Source organism: Salmo salar, chromosome 11 (assembly GCF_965601325.2).
Source record: "Salmo salar chromosome 11, fSalSal1, whole genome shotgun sequence".
Taxonomy (NCBI): domain Eukaryota; kingdom Metazoa; phylum Chordata; class Actinopteri; order Salmoniformes; family Salmonidae; genus Salmo; species Salmo salar.
Window position 1 is genome coordinate 5,718,976 of NC_138301.1, and position 20,032 is coordinate 5,739,007.

General features: G+C 38.2%; 1 protein-coding gene across 50 annotated transcripts in view; it reads left to right on the forward strand.

Annotated features, from left to right (window-relative positions):
- The window catches only part of si:ch211-266g18.10 (uncharacterized), a 244,924-nt gene that overhangs the window by 161,812 nt on the left and 63,080 nt on the right, over nucleotides 1–20,032 (forward strand). For 44 of the 50 annotated variants that reach the window (XM_082957684.1, XM_082957672.1, XM_082957646.1 and 41 more), the window contains 16 exons: nucleotides 1,152–1,199; nucleotides 1,289–1,336; nucleotides 1,578–1,622; nucleotides 1,765–1,794; nucleotides 1,916–1,963; nucleotides 2,908–2,943; nucleotides 3,078–3,125; nucleotides 3,249–3,296; nucleotides 3,771–3,818; nucleotides 4,280–4,432; nucleotides 4,604–4,651; nucleotides 8,180–8,227; nucleotides 8,442–8,525; nucleotides 11,201–11,248; nucleotides 12,999–13,046; nucleotides 13,163–13,210. In XM_082957684.1, the coding sequence (XP_082813810.1) occupies nucleotides 1,152–1,199; nucleotides 1,289–1,336; nucleotides 1,578–1,622; nucleotides 1,765–1,794; nucleotides 1,916–1,963; nucleotides 2,908–2,943; nucleotides 3,078–3,125; nucleotides 3,249–3,296; nucleotides 3,771–3,818; nucleotides 4,280–4,432; nucleotides 4,604–4,651; nucleotides 8,180–8,227; nucleotides 8,442–8,525; nucleotides 11,201–11,248; nucleotides 12,999–13,046; nucleotides 13,163–13,210 (876 nt within the window). The remainder of the gene's footprint in view (nucleotides 1–1,151; nucleotides 1,200–1,288; nucleotides 1,337–1,577; nucleotides 1,623–1,764; nucleotides 1,795–1,915; nucleotides 1,964–2,907; nucleotides 2,944–3,077; nucleotides 3,126–3,248; nucleotides 3,297–3,770; nucleotides 3,819–4,279; nucleotides 4,433–4,603; nucleotides 4,652–8,179; nucleotides 8,228–8,441; nucleotides 8,526–11,200; nucleotides 11,249–12,998; nucleotides 13,047–13,162; nucleotides 13,211–20,032) is intronic. The other 6 variants (XM_082957681.1, XM_082957666.1, XM_082957682.1 and 3 more) reach the window with 6 other exon arrangements.

Consider the following 20,032-nt stretch of genomic DNA (forward strand, 5'->3'; position numbering starts at 1 on the left):
AAAACCGGGAGGACTAGCAAAAAACTGAGTAAAAAGCAGGAGCACAGCGTAACACGCTGGTTGACTTGACAAAACAAGATGAACTGGCACAGACAGCCATAAAATACAGGTGTAAATACACAGGGGATAATGGGGAAGATGGGTGACACTTGGAGATGGTGGAGACAAGCACAAGGACAGGTGAAACAGATCAGTGTGTGAAAGATAGAGCTTGATAGTGGCTAAACGTGCCAAAAAAGTAGATCCTGCAAACCATCATTCAAGTGTTTTTATAATTATTGTTCCCTTGAATTATCACGTGCTGTATTATAAAGTGAGATTCATTAAAAAAAAAAATTGCCCATTAGTGTTGCATTTAGATGCTATTTCCAAAGAAAAGCCTTTTTTGTATTTATTTTTTATTTATTCACTGTATATTTTGTGTTTGTTTCAGTGTTTATAATGTGTTTTAAAACTCTCTTGGTAAAAATCTATTGGTAAACAGTGTGGTCTACAGCTTATCATGAGATACTCTACCTCAGGCGAGCAAAACCTTGAGACTTCCTTAATATTAGATGTCATGCACCTGCTGTTATTTACAAATAGACACAGACCACCACCCCTTGTCTTACCAGAGGCAGCTGTTCTATCTTGCCAATGGACCGAAAACCCAGCCAGCTGTATGTTATCCATGTCATCTTTCAGCCACAGCTCAGTGAAACATAAGATATTACAGTTTTTAATGTCCCGTTGGTAGGATAGTCTTGATTGGAGCTCATACATTGATTGCATGTTGGCTAATAGGATGGATGGTATAGGGGGATTACTCACTCACCGTCAGATCCTTACAATGCACCCCGACCTACGTCCCCGATATCTCCATCTCTTCTTCATGGAAATGACAGGGATTCGGGCCTTGTCGAGTGTCTGAAGTACATCCTTTGTGTCCGCCTCGTTAAAGAAAAAATATTTTAAAAAATCTTCATGGCTGTTCTGATATCCAGAAGCTCTTTTCAGTCATAAGAAACAGTGGCAGAAACCTTATGTACAAAATAAGCTTCAAATAACTTGAAAAATCACACAAAATAGCACAATTGGTTAGGAGCCCGTGAAACGGCAGCCATCTCGTCCGGCAACATCATTCAGATATGTTACTATTCTTGTTTGTTTAGAGCCCATGGAAACTAAGGAACAAGCCAAACCAGAACCTGCAAAAAAAGGTACAGATAGGATGTTTTTAACTTGTATCAAATGAATAATGGCGTAATTCTTGAGATTGATGTTTTGTCTTGTCCAATGATGGTTTTAGAAGCTGAAGTTCATAAAGAAAAAAACAAAGCAGCTACATCAAAGAAAGGTGCAAAGTAATCTTTGTGTACCACAGAACCCTTTTTAAAACTACTGAGCCAAGCCAACCTACAGTATATTGGGCTGGACTAGTCAAACATAGTTGCTGGAACCTACCTGGAAAGGACAATGTGAAAATAAAATATCAGAACGAGCACAGTACAGTTTGGCTTGGCCCTATAGTCTGAATCAGGTAAGACTGTTTTGTATGATAGAAGGTATACTTCATGAAATATGTTTTTCTCATTTAGATGCTGAAACAAAAGAAAGGGGCAAACTAGCTCCAGAAAAGAAAGGTAACAAATGATTTTTTAATAGTTAACTTTCCATTTATTCAAATAATAAGAAGGCAGGCCTATGTGTCAGTTTTATGCAATTTATAAAACATTCTATCAAGATCTTATTGTAAAGACTGTTGTATGTGGACTTTTTTCAAAGGAAAAGCCAAACCAACTCCTGCAAATGAAGGTAACAGAATTTATTGACTTTCCACAACTAAAATGATATTAAAGACAGTACATAATCATAGAGAAAAATGTTTGTCTTGCTATATTCATAGAGAAACACATTTATGATTTATTTGATTCAGATGTCGCAGTTATTAAAGAAAAGGTGAAATCAGCCCCTGCAAAGAACGGTAAGAATGTTTTCAAATCTGTGGTTACTATGTAATTTGATAGTATAAGGGCTCAAGCAAGACCCAGATGCAGACACAGAAGGCAGATGGTTTGAGTCTCTGATATTTATTATAATCCAAGGGGCAGGCAAAAGAATGGTCGTGGACAGGCAAAAGATCATAATAATGTCAGAGTCCAGGAGGTACAGAGTGGCAGGCAGGCTCGAGGTCAGGGCAGGCAGTATGGTCAGGCAGGCGGGTTCAGAGTCACATCAGGCAAAGGTCAAAACCGGGAGGACTAGCAAAAAACTGAGTAAAAAGCAGGAGCACAGCGTAACACGCTGGTTGACTTGACAAAACAAGATGAACTGGCACAGACAGCCATAAAATACAGGTGTAAATACACAGGGGATAATGGGGAAGATGGGTGACACCTGGAGGGGGTGGAGACAAGCACAGGGACAGGTGAAACATATCAGGGTGTGACAGATAGAGCTTGATAGAGGCTGAATGTCTCAAAGAAGTAGATCCTGCAAAGCAGCATTCATTATTGTTCCCTTGAATTATCACATGCTTGTATTATAAAGTGAGTTTCTTAAAAAAATTGGCCCATTCGCATTGCATTTAGATGCTGTTTCCAAAGACAAGCCTTTTGTGTTTTATTTTTATTTTTATTCATGCACTGCATATTTTGTACATCAAAGAAAGGTGCAAAGTATTCTTTGTGCACCACAGAACCCGTTTTCACATTACTAAGCCAAGCCAACCTACAGTATACTGGACTGGCATAGTTACGCATCAACCGAAGCTGCTTGAATTGTGCTGGAAAGGACAATGTGAAAAGAAAATATCTAAACGAGCACAGTTCAGTTTGGCTTGGCCCAATGGTCTGAATCAGGTTAGACTGTGTTGTATGATAGAAGGTATAGTTTATTAAATATTTTTTTCTGATTTATATGCTAAAGCAAAAGAAAAGGCCAAACTAGCTCCAGAAAAGAAAGGTACGAAAATATTTTTGAAATGTTAACTTTCCACTTATTCAAATAATAAGTAGGCAGCCTATGTGTCCATTTTATGCTATTTATAAAACATTATATCAAGATCTTATTGTAAGGACTGTTGTATGTGAACTTAGAAGCTGAAGTTTCCAAAGAAAAAGCCAAAGCAACTCCTACAAATGAAGGTAACAGAATGTATTGATTTCTTCCACAACCAATATAATATTATAGACAGTCGATGGTCTCAGAGATTTTTTTTTCTCTTGCTATATTCAAAGGGAAACACAATTATGTTGCATTTGATTCAGGTGCTGCAGTTATTAAAGAAAAGGTCAAATCAGCCCCTGCAAAAAAAGGTAAGAATGTGGTTAGTATGTAATTAGTCATTTGTTATAACATTTGTTTGAGTTATGTTTTTATTTTATTTAGTTCACTGCACATTTTTTGTTACTTTCATTGTTTATAATTGTTTATAATCTGTTCTAAATTTGACAAATCTAAATTAGAAGTTAGGAATTGAAAATGCACTCAATACTGTAAATAGTTCTGGATAAGAGTGTCTGCTAAATGTCAACAATTGTAAATTTCAAATAAAGATTATGAGGTGAAATCAGCCATTACATATTATTTATTTCAATATAAATATGTATTTTCTCTTTGCACACGAATGTTATATTGCAATAATGTGTGTTGATTGATAAGCAGTATATTACATTTAAGAACATACGTATACTGTACAATAATTTATTGTATAAAATATATCAGATTATACAACACTCCAAATAAATAATCTTAAACTGCATGTATGTTCGTATCAATATTTAACATAGATGCTGCAGTTATTAAAGAAAAGGGGAAATCAGCCCCTTCAGAGAAAGGTAAAAAAAAATCTAATCTGCGGTTAATATATATTTTGATAGAGCTTGATAGAGGCTGAATGTGCCAAAGAAGTAGATCCTGCAAAGCAGCATTCGAGTGTTTTTATAATTATTGTTCCTTTGAACTATCACATGCTTGTGTTATTAAGTGCATTTCATAAAAAAAATTGGACCATTCGTGTTGCATTTAGACGCTGTTTCCAAAGAAAAGCCTTTTTTGTATTTCTTTTTTATTTATTCACTGTATATTTTGTGCTTGTTTCAGTATTTATAATGTGTTTTAAATTCAAAAGAGGCTAAATATATCAATGAAAAGATCAAATGCAAGGTTAAACCAGCCCTTGTAAATGAAATTCATTTTTTTTCCTAATGTTTAGCTTTTCACTTTGACAAATATAAATTCAGTTAGGAATAAAAAATTGTTGTTCAAGTTTTAACAGAAAATCACTATTTTTACTTAGAAGCTGAATTTACCAATAAGAAGACCAAACCAGCTATTGCAAAGAAAGAAAGAAATGGCCCAATTCTTGAGATGAATTGTGTGTCTTCTCCAATGATTGTTTTAGAAGCTGAAATTCACAAAGAAAAGGCCAAAGCAGCTTCATCAAAGAAAGGTATGGATAACTTTTTTCTTTAGACTTGAAACAAAAAACGTTAGCCGTCCTATAAATAGATGTCTGCCACAGAGTGTACTTCGTTTCTATCTTAACCACTTATTCAGTATGGGTTTGAATCAATTGCAGTCTGAACCTTTGCTGTATATGTTATCATTCTTGTTTGATTAGAGTCCAAGGAAACTAAGGAACAAGTCAAACCAGAACCTGCAAAAAAAGGTACAGATAGGATATTTGTTTTCTGGTTTCAAAATGTATAATGGCGCAATTCTTGAGATTCATGTTGTGTCTTGTCCAATGATTGTTTTAGACAGTGAAGTTCCCAAAGAACAAAACAAAGCAGCTATATCAAAGAAAGGTGCAAAGTATTCTTTGTGTACCACAGAAACAGTTTTCACAATACTGAGCCAAGCCAACCTACAGTATACTGGGCTGGCATAGTTACGCATCAACTGAAGCTGCTCGAACTGTGCTGGAAAGGACCATGTGAAAAGAAAATATCTAAACGAGCACAGTTCAGTATGGCTTGGCCCGATAGTCGGAATCAGGTAAGACTGTGTTGTATGATAGAAGGTATAGTTTATTAAAAAAAAAATCTGATTTAGATGCTGAAGCAAAAGAAAAGGCCAAATTAGCTCCAGAAAAGAAAGGTACAAAATTATTTTTGAATTGTTCATTTTCCACTTATTCAAATAATAAGTAGGCAGCCTACGGGGCGGCAGCGTAGCCTAGTGGTTAGAGCATTGGACTAGTAACCGAAAGGTTTCAAGTTCAAATCTGCGAACTTGATGATTGAGTTGGAGGTGTGCATGGCCACACAGTTGTGGGTGAACAGGGAGTACAGGAGAGGGCTGAGAACACACCCTTTTGGGGCCCCAGTGTTGAGGATCAGCGGATGCAGCACTCCCTTCTTAGTCAAATATTCTCTTACCTTTGCTGATCTTCGTCAGAATGCACTCCCAGGACTGCTACTTCCACAAGAAATGTTGTTTTTGTTCGAAATAATCCATATTTATGTACAAATACCTCCGCTTTGTTCGTGCGTACAGATCACTTATCCAAAGGCATAACGCGTGAGCACGGAACCAGACACGAAAAGTCAAAATGTTCCATTACCGTACTTAGAAGCATGTCAAACGCTGTTTAAAATCAATCTTTATGGTATTTTTTACGTAAAATTGCGATAATATTCCAACCGGACTATAGCATATTCATTCAAGATGTGTAAGTGACCGCGCATATCCAATCCCTTTGTTGCCAGGCAGTCCACTCAGAAACTGAGCTCCTATTATCTGCCCAGTAACAGGAGAATGCTCAAACCACTTTCTGAAGGCTATTGACAGCCAATGGAAGCCTTAGGAAGTGTAACGTCACCCCACAGACACTGTAGTTTCGATAGAGAATCAAAAGAAGAACTACAATTCTCAGACTTTCCACTTCCTGCTTGGATTTTTCTCTGGTTTTTGCCTGCCATATGAGTTCTGTTATACTCACAGACACCATTCAAACAGTTTTAGAAACTTCAGAGTGTTTTCTATCCAAACCTACTAATAATATGCATATTCTAGTTTCTGGGACAGATTAGTAACCTGTTTAAATTGGGTACGTTTTTCATCCGGCTGTGAAAATACTGCCCCCTAGCTCAGACAGTTTAATTTTATTTCACCTTTATTTAACCAGGTACGCTAGTTGAGAACAATATCTCATTTACAACTGCAACCTGGCCAAGATAAAGCAAAGCAGTGCGAAAAAAACAACAATCAATCAAATGTATTTATAAAGCCCTTTTTACATCAACTGATGTCCCAAAGACCTGCATAGAAACCCAGCCTAAAACCTTAAACAGCAAGCAATGCAGGTGTAGAAGCACGGTGGCTAGGAAAAACTCCCTAGAAAGGCCAGAACCTAGGAAGAAACCTAGAGCGGAACCAGGCTATGAGAGGTGGCCAGTCCTCTTCTAGCTGTGCCGGGTGGAGATCATACAGAACATGGCCAAGATGTTCAAATGTTCATAGATGACCAGCAGGGTCAAATAATAATAATCACAGTGGTTGTGGAGGGTGCAACAGGTCAGCACCTCAGGAGTAAATGTCAGTTGGCTTTTCATAGCCGATCATTCAGAGTATCTCCCTAGAGAGTTGAAAACAGCAGGTCTGGGACAGGTAGCACGTTTTACCGAGTTACACATAAATACAGAGTTAGACATAAGTCTACAACCCACACAAGTGGCTCAGGTAGTGCAGCTCATCCAGGATGGCACATCAATGCGAGCTGTGGCAAGAAGGTTTGCTGTGTCTGTCAGCGTAGTGTCCAGAGCATGGAGGCGCTACCAGGAGACAGGCCAGTACATCATGAGACGTGGAGGAGGCCGTAGGAGGGAAACAACCCAGCAGCAGGACCTCTACCTCCGCCTTTGTGCAAGGAGGAGCAGGAGAAGCACTGCCAGAGCCCTGCAAAATGACCTCCAGCAGGCCACAAATGTGCATGTGTCTGCTCAAACGGTCAGAAACAGACTCCATGAGGGTGGTATGAGGGCACGACGTTCACAGGTGGGGGTTGTGCTTACAGCCCAACACCGTGCAGGACGTTTGGCATTTGCCAGAGAACACCAAGATTGGCAAATTCGCCACTGGCGCCCTGTGCTCTTCACAGATGAAAGCAGGTTCACACTGAGCACGTGACAGACGTAACAGAGTCTGGAGACGCCGTGGAGAACGTTCTGCTACCTGCAACATCCTCCAGCATGACTGGTTTGGCGGTGGGTCAGTCATGGTGTGGGGTGGCATTTCTTTAGGGGGCCGCACAGCCCTCCATGTGCTCGCCAGAGGTAGCCTGACTGCCATTAGGTACCGAGATGAGATCCTCAGACCCCTTGTGAGACCATATGCTGGTGCGGTTGGCCCTGGGTTCCTCCTAATGCAAGATAATGCTAGACCTCATGTGGCTGGAGTGTGTCAGCAGTTCCTGCAAGATGAAAGCATTGATGCTATGGACTGGCCCGCCCGTTCCCCAGACCTGAATCCAATTGAGCACATCTGGGACATCATGTCTCGCTCCATCCACCAACGCCACGTCATCAGGAGCATGCCCAGGCGTTGTAGGGAGGTCATACAGGCACGTGAAGGCCACACGCACTACTGAGCCTCATTTTGACTTGTTTTAAGGACATTACATCAAAGTTGGATCAGCCTGTAGTGTGGTTTTCCACTTTAATTTTGAGTGTGACTCCAAATCCAGACCTCCATGGGTTGATAAATTGGATTTCCATTGATTATTTTTGTGTGATTTTGTTGCCAGCACATTCAACTATGTAAAGAAAAAACTATTTAATAGGATTATTTCTTTCATTCAGATCTAGGATGTGTTGTTTAAGTGTTCCCTATATTTTTTTGAGCAGTATATATAATTGGGATCCTAATAAAATTCTAAATATAATACATACCAATTCAAACAGTACAAACAATTTTTTTTTTCAAATACCTTTCCATAACATGAAGATTTTTGAAATTAGAATTTAATTTAACTTAAATGATTGGATTTGAATCCAATTCTGCCTTATAGTTATATATTTTAGTCATAAAAAAATGTTATTCCATCTTGATTATTTTTTGTTTTTTAATACCTGAAGTTCCGAAAGAAGAGAATATCAAGTCAACACCACTAAAGAAAGATAAATCAATGCAAAGATATTGGAGTTGTTCATTTACTGTGATAAATAAGGTATACTAAATTGTTTTATTTGTTTAGAACTTGTTGCACCACTGGGGAAAGCACGACCAAACATTGGAATCAAAGGTAGTAACATCCCCCATTTTTTTCATTGTTCTTTTTACATTGAATGTTTTCATACTTTGGGAAGTGAAGCCATTGTTAGATTGTATTTGAATTAATACATAAAACAACTTTGAGATAACAGGGTTAATACAAATTGACACGTTTTCACTACCTTGATTTTCATCATAAGACTTGAAAGATTCTGATGTGGATTGTAATGGTCTTTTTTTGACAGAACCTGAAGTCAATCGCAGAAATCACAGTCACATAAATGCTTCTCTTACAAAGGAGAGAGTTAAAGTTGTACTTGTGAAGAATGGTAAGTGGCATCACTTAAACATAGTATCCATGTTTATGCCCACTGTATTCATTATTTAAACGTTTGTCCTTCTGACTGAAAAGACCTAAAACATATATTTTTAATGTTTCTGTTTTGTTTAGACCTTGTAATGCACAATGATAAGGCAAAACCAACAATATTTATACACCGAATATAAAGATTATTTGATTTTGTGATTTTCTTTAAAAAAATCAGAGCCAGAGAGATTCTTACAATTTTCATATCCAAAATTCTTTACTAACCATACAAAATTCTTACATTAGTAAGTAGATATTACGATCCCACTTTCCAGCAAGTGTCCCTAATACCTATACATATTTACACGGTACCTACAGTGTCTTCATAAAGTATTCACACCTCTTGACTTCTTACACATTTTGTTGTGTTACACTGAATAAAAAAAAGGGTTAAATTGAGATTTTGTGTCACTGGCCTAGAAACAATACCCCAGAATGTCAAAGTGGAATTATATTTTTAGATATTTTTACAAATGAATTAAAAATGAAAAGCTGAAATGTCTTGAGTCAGTAAGTATTAAACCACTTTGTTACGGCAAGCCAAAATACGTTCAGGACTATAAATGGGCTTAACAAGTCAAATAATAAGTTGCATGGAATCACTGTGTGCAAATACGTGTTTAACATGATTCTTAAATGACTACCTCATCTCTGTACCCCATACATATAATTATCTGTAAAGTCACTCAGTCGAGCAATGAATTTCAATCACAGATTCAACCACAAAGACTAGGGATGTTTGCCAATGCCTCTCAAAGAAGGGCACCTATTGGTAGATGGGTAAAAATAAAATAAAAAGCAGATATTGAATATCCGTTTGAGCATGGTGAATTTATTAATCACACTTTGGATGTTGTGTCAATACAGCCAGTAACTACAAATATATAGGCGTCCTTCCTAACTCAGTAGCCGGAGAGGAAGGAAACCACTCAGGGATTTCACCATGAGGCCAATGGTGATTTTCAAACGTTACAGAGATTAATATCTGTAACTGTCTGTGATAGGAGGAATCTGAGAAAGAATCAACAACATTGAAGGCACTAAAGTAAAACTGCAAAAAAAATGTGGCAAAGAAATTAACTTTATGTCCTGAATTTAAAGCGTTATGTTCGTGGCAAATCCAACACAACACATCACTGAGTACCACTCTTAATATGTTCATGCATGCTGGTGGCTGCATCATGCTATGGGTATGTTTGTCTTTGGCAAAAACATTGGCAAAGACGCCTCACAAGTCCTCAACTGGCAGCTTCATTAAATAGTACTCGCAAAACACCAGTCTCAACATCAACAGTGAAGAGGCGACTACGGGATGCTGGCCTTCCAGGTAGAGTTGCAAAGAAAAAGACATATCTCAGACTGGTCAATAAAAATAAAAGATTACGATGGGCAAAAGAACACAGACACTGGACAGAGGAACTCTGCCTAGAAGGCCAGCATCCCGGAGTCGCCTCTTCACTAATGAGATTGAGACGAGTGTTTTGTGGGTACTATTTAATGAAGCTGCCAGTTGAGGACATGTGAGGTGTCTGTTTCTCAAACCAGATGCTCTAATGTACTTGTCCTCTTGCTCAGTTGTGCACCGAGGCCTCCCACTCCTCTTTCAATTTTGGTTATAGCCAGTTTGCACTGTTCGGAGAAGGCTGTCATCAAGGAAAATGTTGGCTACTCTGAAGAATCTCAACAATAAAATATAATGTGATTTGTTTAACACTTTTTTGCTTACTTCATGATTCCATATGTGTTAGATCATCATTTCTGATGTCTTCTACAATGTATAAAATAGTAAAAATAAAGAAAAACCCTTGAATAAGTTGGTGTAATAAAACTTTTGACCGGTAGTGTATATCTGGCTAAGGCATGCACAAATTGAGATAATTATCTTAAATATAATGTATAGGGTGAGAGGTGCTTAAGAAATGTAATGCATAATGAAAATGTTAAAATTGAATTACACAAACAGATATTATTCAGACCTCTCCTGCTAAATCATATACTTCCAAATATGAGATCAAACCAGTCCGTATACAGAAAGGTATTGATGTTCCATATCTACAAAAGTTTTGGGCTTTTGTAGAATACCTAGATACTTATGCTCATCTTTTGTTTGTTAGCTGTGTTTGTTAGTAGAGTACTGCTCCACTTATCATGGCTTCTCATTGTTTTTAATTCTTGTTTGATTTAGAGTCAAGCTTATAAAGGGAAAGCCAAAGAAAGCAGCTATAGCAAAATATGGATGGCTCTTATTGCAATATCTGTCCCATTCAGTTCCTCACACATAATATAACTTAATGGGATGCAGTAAAAATGTTGGTTTTTCATTTGATTCAAAACCTGCTCTGAAAGAGAAGGCCATGCCAGCCCCTGCAAAGAAGGGTAATAGAACTTACTCCCATTTTTCTTATTTAATACGTTTATTTGATAACAATCCTAGCATCCTTGGTATTTCATTGTTGTTTACTATGTAACGGTAGCATGTAATTCATGTCTACAGTATATACAGTACATTAGATTACCAATTCCCGGATGTCTGACTTTGGGAAACTTTTTTAATAGAAATTGTTAGTTGTACTTTATGTCTGCCCTAACCTCCATTATCACTATTATCATTGTACTTACATTTGTGTCTTTGTTTAGAACGTGAGGCTCCCAACCCGAAGGCCAAACCAGTATCTCATAAGAAAGGTACTGATTCAATTCAAGGTTTTGTTTTTCTGGGAAACGTTCATTTAGCAGAAGATAGAATTACATGTCTTTTCATTTATTTTGATTCAGTTGTGGTGAAATATGTATATTTGTCTAATTTATTGTGTTACTTATTTTTTTAACTTTAGTTAATTTAGTATTCATATTTTCTTAACTCTATTTCTTGAGCTGCATTGTTGGTTAAGGGCTTGTAAGTAAGCATTTCACGGTAAGGTCTACCTGTTGTATTCGGCGCATGTGACAAATAAAATTTGATTTGATAGTCTTAACATGAACTCCTACTGAATTAAGCATTTCTTGCAGTGAAATTATACACAGGACACGTTTTGACTAGGGAGCGGAGAAATAGGATTTATTTATTTCAGAGAGAATGCAAAATGACTGTGGAGGTGCTGTCTTTATCAGCATCATGAAAGCTGATAGTATTTCAACCACATAAAATTTGCATCCAAGCCGAACTGAAATCTTATCAGAAACAGTTTGGGTTGTTTTCACAGCTTTCAATTTCCTTACAACCAGTCAAACTGATGTCATTTGGACATTTGCACAAAGAAAATCCAGTTTTTTATAAAAATGTTATGCATTTGATCCCTGGTCCCCAAACGGTTTTTCTTCTCGAAAGAAGCAGAGATGAACGACAAACTTTACCAATGTCAGCTAGATTGAATCATTCATTCTGACGATTTATGACATTCTGGTGACCTCTATTTAGTCTTCTAGGGCAACATATAGGCTAATGACAGAAGAGAAGCAGCATGTAGCCTAGAAACCTATTTAAATAAAGTCTCTGACTGTAGCCTACAGCACATTTTCAATATTAGCAGGTTAGTGTCGGGTGCGGGCCACAGATTATCACTTTATCAACTATAGTCAGGCGGATGCAGATGAGTTATTAGCAATTGCGGGAGAGTGCAGAGATGAACAACCAGCTGACCAGCGCACTTCTAGTGCCTAGAACTGGGATTGAATACGTGAACCTCGGAGTGGGAGTCTGCAGTTTAAAGGCCCATCCACCGTCCCCTATCTTGCAACCTTTCGGTTACTAATCCAATGCTCTAACCACTAGGCTACCTGCCGCCCCTAAGAAACGTTAATAGGCGCTCACATTGCCACTAGTGGACTGTATAGCTTCCACATTTCACCAGGTCCAAATGTAATCTGGTACCTGCAGAATCGGCACCTTCTGGAGTATTCCATTAGAGAATGGGCTGGTTTTATGTTTCATTAAATCAAAGTCCCCTACAAACAAGAGAGCTGTGATCAATATAGTTTTATATAAACACCATTTGTTTTAGTTAATTTTAATAACCAGAATCAGAACCAGGAATCCCCTTCAAAAGGTATTGATTTATTTCAGATTCATCTTCTTTTTTTTTTTTACAAAGTAAAGTTTTTGTGAAAGTGTTCGGTCTGTTTTTACATGTACATACTATGTACAGTAGATTGCATATGGTTTATATATACTGAGAAATTATATATTTTCCCTTCAATATACAACCGCTATCCTCCCCTCACAGCCTACATTGTCAATCAACACTACACAATATTCCACTCAAATGTAATGTTTGCATGACTTTGTAATGTTTTGTCATTTAACAAAAATTTGTGAAATAATCAGGTTCAGGACAAGCAAAATCATCTTGTCCTAAAGCTGATGTTTTTATCATACCTTCAGTTAAGAGCCGTGCTGTAATAATGCTATGTCATTTCTTGTTCCTACTTGATTCAGAACCTGAGGGTGTGAAAGAGATGGACAAACCAGACCCTCTTAAGAAAGGTACAGTATATGGATTTAGTTTCCATGCTCACCCATTCATGTCTTCTGTCAACTCAATACCCTTCGACTGTTATTTAGATAGGGTCTCATTCAAAACTGTTCTGTATTTGACCTAGAACCTGAAGCTACAAAAAAGAAGGCTAAACCAGCAACTGTAACGAAAGGTACAGGTGTCGTTTTTGTTCATTTGAATCACTGTTGGATCTCTGTTAGTTCTCTGTTTTCATGTCCTCCGGATCTGATGACACCTGGATATAGCTTAGTTTTCTATATGTACAGCGCCTTCAGAAAGTATCCACACCCATTAACTTTTTCCACATTTTGTTGTGTTACAAAGTGAGATTAAAATAGATCTAATTGTCATTTCTTTGTCAACGATCTACACAAAATACGCTGTAATATCAAAGTGGAAGAAAAATTCTAACATTTGTGAAAACAATATGAAACACAACACACTAACATATCTTGAAGAATCACCTTTGGCAGCAATTACAGCTGTGAGTCTTTCGTGGTATTTTGTATTCGTATATATTATGGATCCGCATTAGCTGCTGCCAAGGCAGCAGGTACTATTCCTGGGGTTCAGCAAAATTAAGGCAGTTTATACAATTTTAAAAACATTACAATACATTCAGACTGTGTGCCCGCAGGCCTCTACTCCACCACTACCACATATATACAGTACAAAATCCATATGTACAAGTATGTATAGTGCATATGCTATCGTGTGTGTGTGTATGCGCCTGTGTTTGTGTTGCGTCACAGTCCCCACTGTTCCTTAACCTCTATGGGCTAGGTGGGACGCAGGCGTCCCCCCCGTGGTGCACTCCATCAACAGCAGGTGCATTTCAAGAGCGGCAAATTTGAATCCAAATAAATGTCAAAATTCAAATTTTTCAAACATACAACTATTTTACACCCTTTGAAAGATAAACATCTCCTTAATCTAACCACGTTTTACGATTTCAAAAAGGTTTTACGGCGAAAGCATAAATTTAGAGTATGTTAGGACAGTACATTTATAAGAGATGTGTGTAATGTTTTGTCAATTCAAAGACAGGGTCACCAAAACCATAAAACCAGCTAAAATGATGCACTAACCTTTTACAATCTCCATCAGATGACACTCCTAGGACATTATGTTAGACAATGCATGCATTTTTAGTTCTATCAAGTTCATATTTATATCCAAAAACAGCGTTTTACTATGGCATTGATGTTGAGGAAATCGTTTCCCTCCAATAACCGGCAGTCAAGTCAGCATCACAAATTAAATAATTAAAATTAGAAAACATTGCTAAAATATTATATTGTCATTTAAAGAATTATAGATTTACATCTCTTGAACGCAATCAACTTGCCAGATTTAAAAATAACCTTACTGGGAAATCACACTTTGCAATAATCTGAGCACTGCGGCCAGAAAAATACGCGTTGCGATACAGACTAGTCGTCATGTTGGGGAGATCTAAAATCGAAAATACTATGTAAATAATCCATTACCTTTGATTCTCTTCATCAGATGTCACTTCCAGGTATCACAGGTCCATAACGAATGTAGTTTTGTTCAAAAAAGCTCATAATTTATGTCCAAAAAGCTCCGTGTTGTTAGCACATGATCTAAGCACATGATCTACGTTGTATAGCATAAATCATTAGGGCCTTTTTTAACCAGAACATGAATAATATTCAAGGTGGACGAATGCATACTCTTTTATAACGTATTGGAACGAGGGTACCCAACATGAACTCGCGCGCCAGGTGTCTAATGGGCCATCATCGTTCCATGGCTCTTGTTCGGTCAGATCTCCCTCCAGAAGACTCAAAACACTTTGTAAAGGCTGGTGACATCTAGTGGAAGCAATAGCAAGTGCCAAAATATTCCTCAGCCCCTGTGTTTTTCAATGGCATAGGTTTAAAGGTAATACAACACATCAGGTATCCACTTCCTGTCAGAAAATGTCTCAGGGTTTTGCCTGCCAAATGAGTTCTGTTATACTCACAGACACCATTCAAACAGTTTTAGAAACTTTAGAGTGTTTTCTATCCAGATATAATAAGTATATGCATATTCTAGTTACTGGGTAGGATTAGTAACCAGATTAAATCGGGTACATTTTTTTTATCCAGCCGTGCAAATACTGCCCCCTAGCCCTAACAGGATAAGGTGTTTTAATAATCTGTTTTTGAAATCAAATTTTACTGCTTGCATGAGTTACTTGATGTGGAGTAGAGTTCCATGTAATCATGGCTCTATTTAGTACTGTGCACCTTCCATAGTCTGTTCTGGACTTGGGGACTGTGAAGAGACCTCTTGTGGCATGTCTTGTGGGGTATGCATGGGTGTCCCAGTAGTTCAAACAGACAGCTCGGTGCATTCAACATTTCAATACCTCTCATAAACACAAGCAGTGAAGAAGTCGATCTCTCCTCCACTTTGAGCTAGGTGAGATTGACATGCATATTATTAATATTTGCTCTCTGTGTACATCCAAATGCCAGCTGTGCTGCCCTGTTCTGAACCAATTGCAATTTTCCTAAGTCCTTTTTTGTGGCACCTGACCACACGACTGAACAGTAGTCTAGGTGCGACAAAACTAGGGCCTGTAGGACCTGCCTTGTTGACAAGTGCTGACAAGAAGGTAGAGCAGCGCCTCATCATAGACATACTTCTCCCCATCTTAGCTACTGTTGTGTCAATATGTTTGACCATGACAGTTTACAATCCAGGGAATCTCCAAGCTGTTTAGTCACCTCAACTTGCTCAATTTACACATTATTTATTACAAGATTTAGTTGAGGTTTAGGGTTTAGTGAATGATTTGTCCCAAATACAATGCATTTAGTTTTAGAAATATTTATTTAACTTATTCCTTGCCATCCACTCTGAAACTAACTGCAACTCTTTATTGAGTGTTGCAGTCATTTCAGTCGCTGTAGTAGATGTATAGTCTTGAGTCATCCGCATACATAGAAACTCTGGCTTTCCTCAAAGGGCCTAGACAGCTCTCTTGGAGAATTCCTGATTCTACGTGGATTATGTTGGAGAGGCTTCCATTAAAGAACACCCTCTGTGTTCTGTTAGACAGGTAACTCTTTATCCACAATATAGCAGCGTGTGTAAAGCCATAACACATACGTTTTGCCAGCAGCAGACTATGATCGATAATGTCAAAGGCTGCACTGAAATCTAACAAAACAGAAACCACCATCTTTTTATCATAAATTTCACATAGCCAATTTGTGTATGTGCTGTGCTTGTTGATTGTCCTTCTCTAAGCATGCTGAAAGTGAGTTGTGAATTTGTTTATTGTAAAATAGCATTGTATCTGGTCAAACAATTTTTTCCAAAAGTTTACTAAGGGTTAATAACAGGCTGATTGGTCGGCTATTTGAGCCAGCTTTACTATTCTTAGGTAGCGGAATTAATTTAGCTTCCCTCCAAGCCTGAGGGCACACACTTTCTAGTATTCTTCAATTGAAGATGTGGCAAATAGGAGTGGCAATATCGTCCGCTATTATCTTCCATCCAAGTTGTCAGACCGCGGGTGGCTTGTCATCGTTAATAGACAACAATAATTTTTTGTTCACCTCTTCCACACTAACTTTACGGAATTTATAAGTTCAATGCTTGTCTCTCATAATTTGGTCAGATATACTTGGATGTGTATTGTCAGCGTTTGTTGCTGGCATGTTATATCTAATTTTGCTAATCTTGCCAATGAAAAAATCATTAAAGTAGTTGGCAATATCAGTTGTTGTGATGAATAAGCCATCTGTTTCAATGAATGATGGAGCTGAGTTTGCCTTTTTTCCCAGAATTTCATTTAAGGCGCTCAATTTTTTTTTACTATCATTCTTTATTTAATTTATCTTGGTTTCATAGTGTAGTTTCTTCTTCTTTTTATTCAGTTAAGTCACATGATTTCTCAATGATTTCTGCAATAAGTTTGCCAATCGGTTGTGCAGCCAGATTTATTTGCCATTCCTTTTGCCTCATCCCTCTCAACCATACATTTTTTCAATTCCTCATCAATCAACGGGGATTTAACCATTTTACAGTCAGTTTCTTAATAGGTGCATGCTTACTGCAACTGGAATAAGCAATTTCATGAATGTGTCAAGTGCAATGTCTGTTTGCTCCTCATTACACACGGACCAACAGATATTTTTTACATTAGTAACATAGGAATCACTACAAAACGTATTGTATGACCTATATTAGGCCCAGACTTTGGAACTTTGGTTTTCCTTGATATGGCTACTATATTGTGATCACTACATCCGATGGATCTTGAAACTGCTTTCAAGAAAATTTCTGCAGCATTCGTGAAGATGTGATCAATAATTAATGATGATTTCATTCCTGTGCTGTTTGTAACTACCCTGGTAGGTTGACTGATAACCTGAACCAGGTTGCAAGCAATGGTTACAGTTTGAAGCTTTTTCTTGAGTGGGCAGCTTGATGAAAGGCAGTCAATATTTAAATCACCCAGAAAATATACCTCTCTGTTGATATCACATACATTATCAAGCAATTCACACATTTTATCCAGATACTGACTGTTAGCACTTAGTGGTCTATAGCAGCTTCCCACCAAAATGGGCTTAAGGTTAAGGTGAGCCATATTACATCAGCAGTATTTGACATGAGATCCTCTCTAACCTTTACAGGAATGTGGTTCTGAATATTAACAGCAAAACCTCCACCATTGCTATTTCTGTCTTTTCTGAAAACGTTATAACCTTGTATTGCTACCACTGTATCGTCAAAGGTATTATCTAAGTGAGTTTCAGAGATAGTCAGAATATGAATGTAATATGTTGCTAACAAATTATTGATTTCATGAACCTTGTTTCTTAAAATACATATATTAATGTGGGCTATTTTGAGTACTTTTCTTCTGGGATGCTTACTTGCTTTCATTGCTTTACTGGGAAGCTTAGCAGCAGTAGATGTGCTGATGTTCTTTATGTTAGTGCAGGATGAGCTGCTCACAGTGGACTTCCTCCTAGGGCACGCCGGCTTAGTGCTAACAGTATAAATGTGGTTCATATGCACATGATTACTGCATATAATAGTTGTATGATTAGTAGAGGCATTCGGGGCGGGTAAAGGGACATCAATTAGTTTACTTATATTGTGTCTACTGATGCCCCTGGTGTAATGTACAATTGCTGAAGCATTATGACAACTATGTGTCACAACAGTAGGGATTCACTGAGCTGGGCTTGAGTCATTGATAAGTCATTGTCTCAACGTAGACTTATAGTGCTGTGAAAGGATCCAGGATCCCAAATGATTTGGGTGGATTCCATCCTCCTTCCAAAACATGTTTTGTTTCCAAAAGGTGTTGAAGTTGTCAACAAAAGCTACACCCATTGAGCTGCAATAATCACGTAACCAATTGTGAAGAGAAAGAATCCAGCTAAAGCCTTCAATGCCGCGATTCAGAGATGGCAGAGGGCCAGATACGATGGGTCTTTTGTTAGTGTTTAGCAGATAGTCAATCAACTCTTTAAAATCCAGTTTCAACTGTTCAGAACTGCCCTTCATAATGTCATTAAAACCCACATGGACTACGATAGAATCGATTTCCTTTTCGTGGCGTAGTACTTTCGGGAGCAGCTTAGTAATGTAATTTGCTCGAGCTCCGGGATAAGACATTGTTTTTTCACAAGGAACAGTCACATTTCTTACCATGGAGCAACCCAGAATTATGGCTGGCGAGAAGGACGAGCAAATCCGCCGACTCCCACGCTTCTCAGGATTCGGAGAACATCTTATGGACGGGAGATATGCCGGATAACTTTGAGGCCTGCCACATCCAGGGACAGAAGGTTGTAGACTACGTAGTTGTAGGCACTGCGGTCGCAGACACAGGCACCCCCAGCGACGAAGGTGCAGGAAGATCAGGCCACAGGACGGCAAAACTATTCACTGTTTGTATCCTCTCCGGGCCTCTCGTTGGGAGTGTATACTGCTTTGTGGGAAGTCGCCGTCTTCGGCTTCCATGGCTCGTGACATGCAACCATTGTTGATTGTCTTGCTCCTCTTGCTGAGCTCCTTCTACTCCGCTATCAGATGGGAGAGCTCCGGGCAACAACGGCCAGTGAAAAGGCGGAGATGCATCCAACAAGCACAAACACAGCCCAGCCACTGACGTAGAAAATGTTAACATTTATCACTCTACGTTTTCCCCAGTTTCTTACATAGGCTGGCGACCTGCATGATCAATGAAGCCACCCCAAGCCTAAAATCCTCTGCATGTAAACAATTGCCGCATTAGAACTCCAAGTTGTCCAGTTTATCCCGAAACAGTGCCTAATAGATACAGCTCCTACAGCGCAGGAACCGTTAATTTATTTCTCCAGACAAAGAGGTCTCCATTACAAAACTCATCTGATACCAACTTTGTTAGCTTGATGGCTAACAGCTTAGCGTGTCCGTCAATCAGGCTTAAACCTGTCTGTTAATGTTGGGGCGACAGGTTAGCAATGAACCCCGAGTCGGGATTGCTAACAAGGCTGGAAATTCAAAACATCAAAAATCTAATAATTTCAATTTCTCAAACAATCAACTATTTTACACAATTTAAAAGATAAACATCTCCTTAATCTAACCACATTGTTCGATTTTCAAAGAGGCTTTACGGCAAAAGCATAAAGTTAGATTATGTTAGGACAGTACATAGCCACAAAAGTACAAACATCCATTTTCAATTCAAGGTCAGGCGTCACCAAAAGCAGAAACCAGCTAGAATTATGCACTAACCTTTGTCAATCTCCATCAGATGACACTCCTAGGACATTATGTTATACAATACATGCATTTTTTGTTCCATCAAGTTCATATTTATATCCAAAAACAGCATTTTACAGTAGCGTGAAATTCAGATTTTTTTCTTCTCTGAAATGCTTCCGGTGAACGTAACAAAATTACTATTCGAAAACATTGGTAAATTATAATATTGTCATTCAAAGAA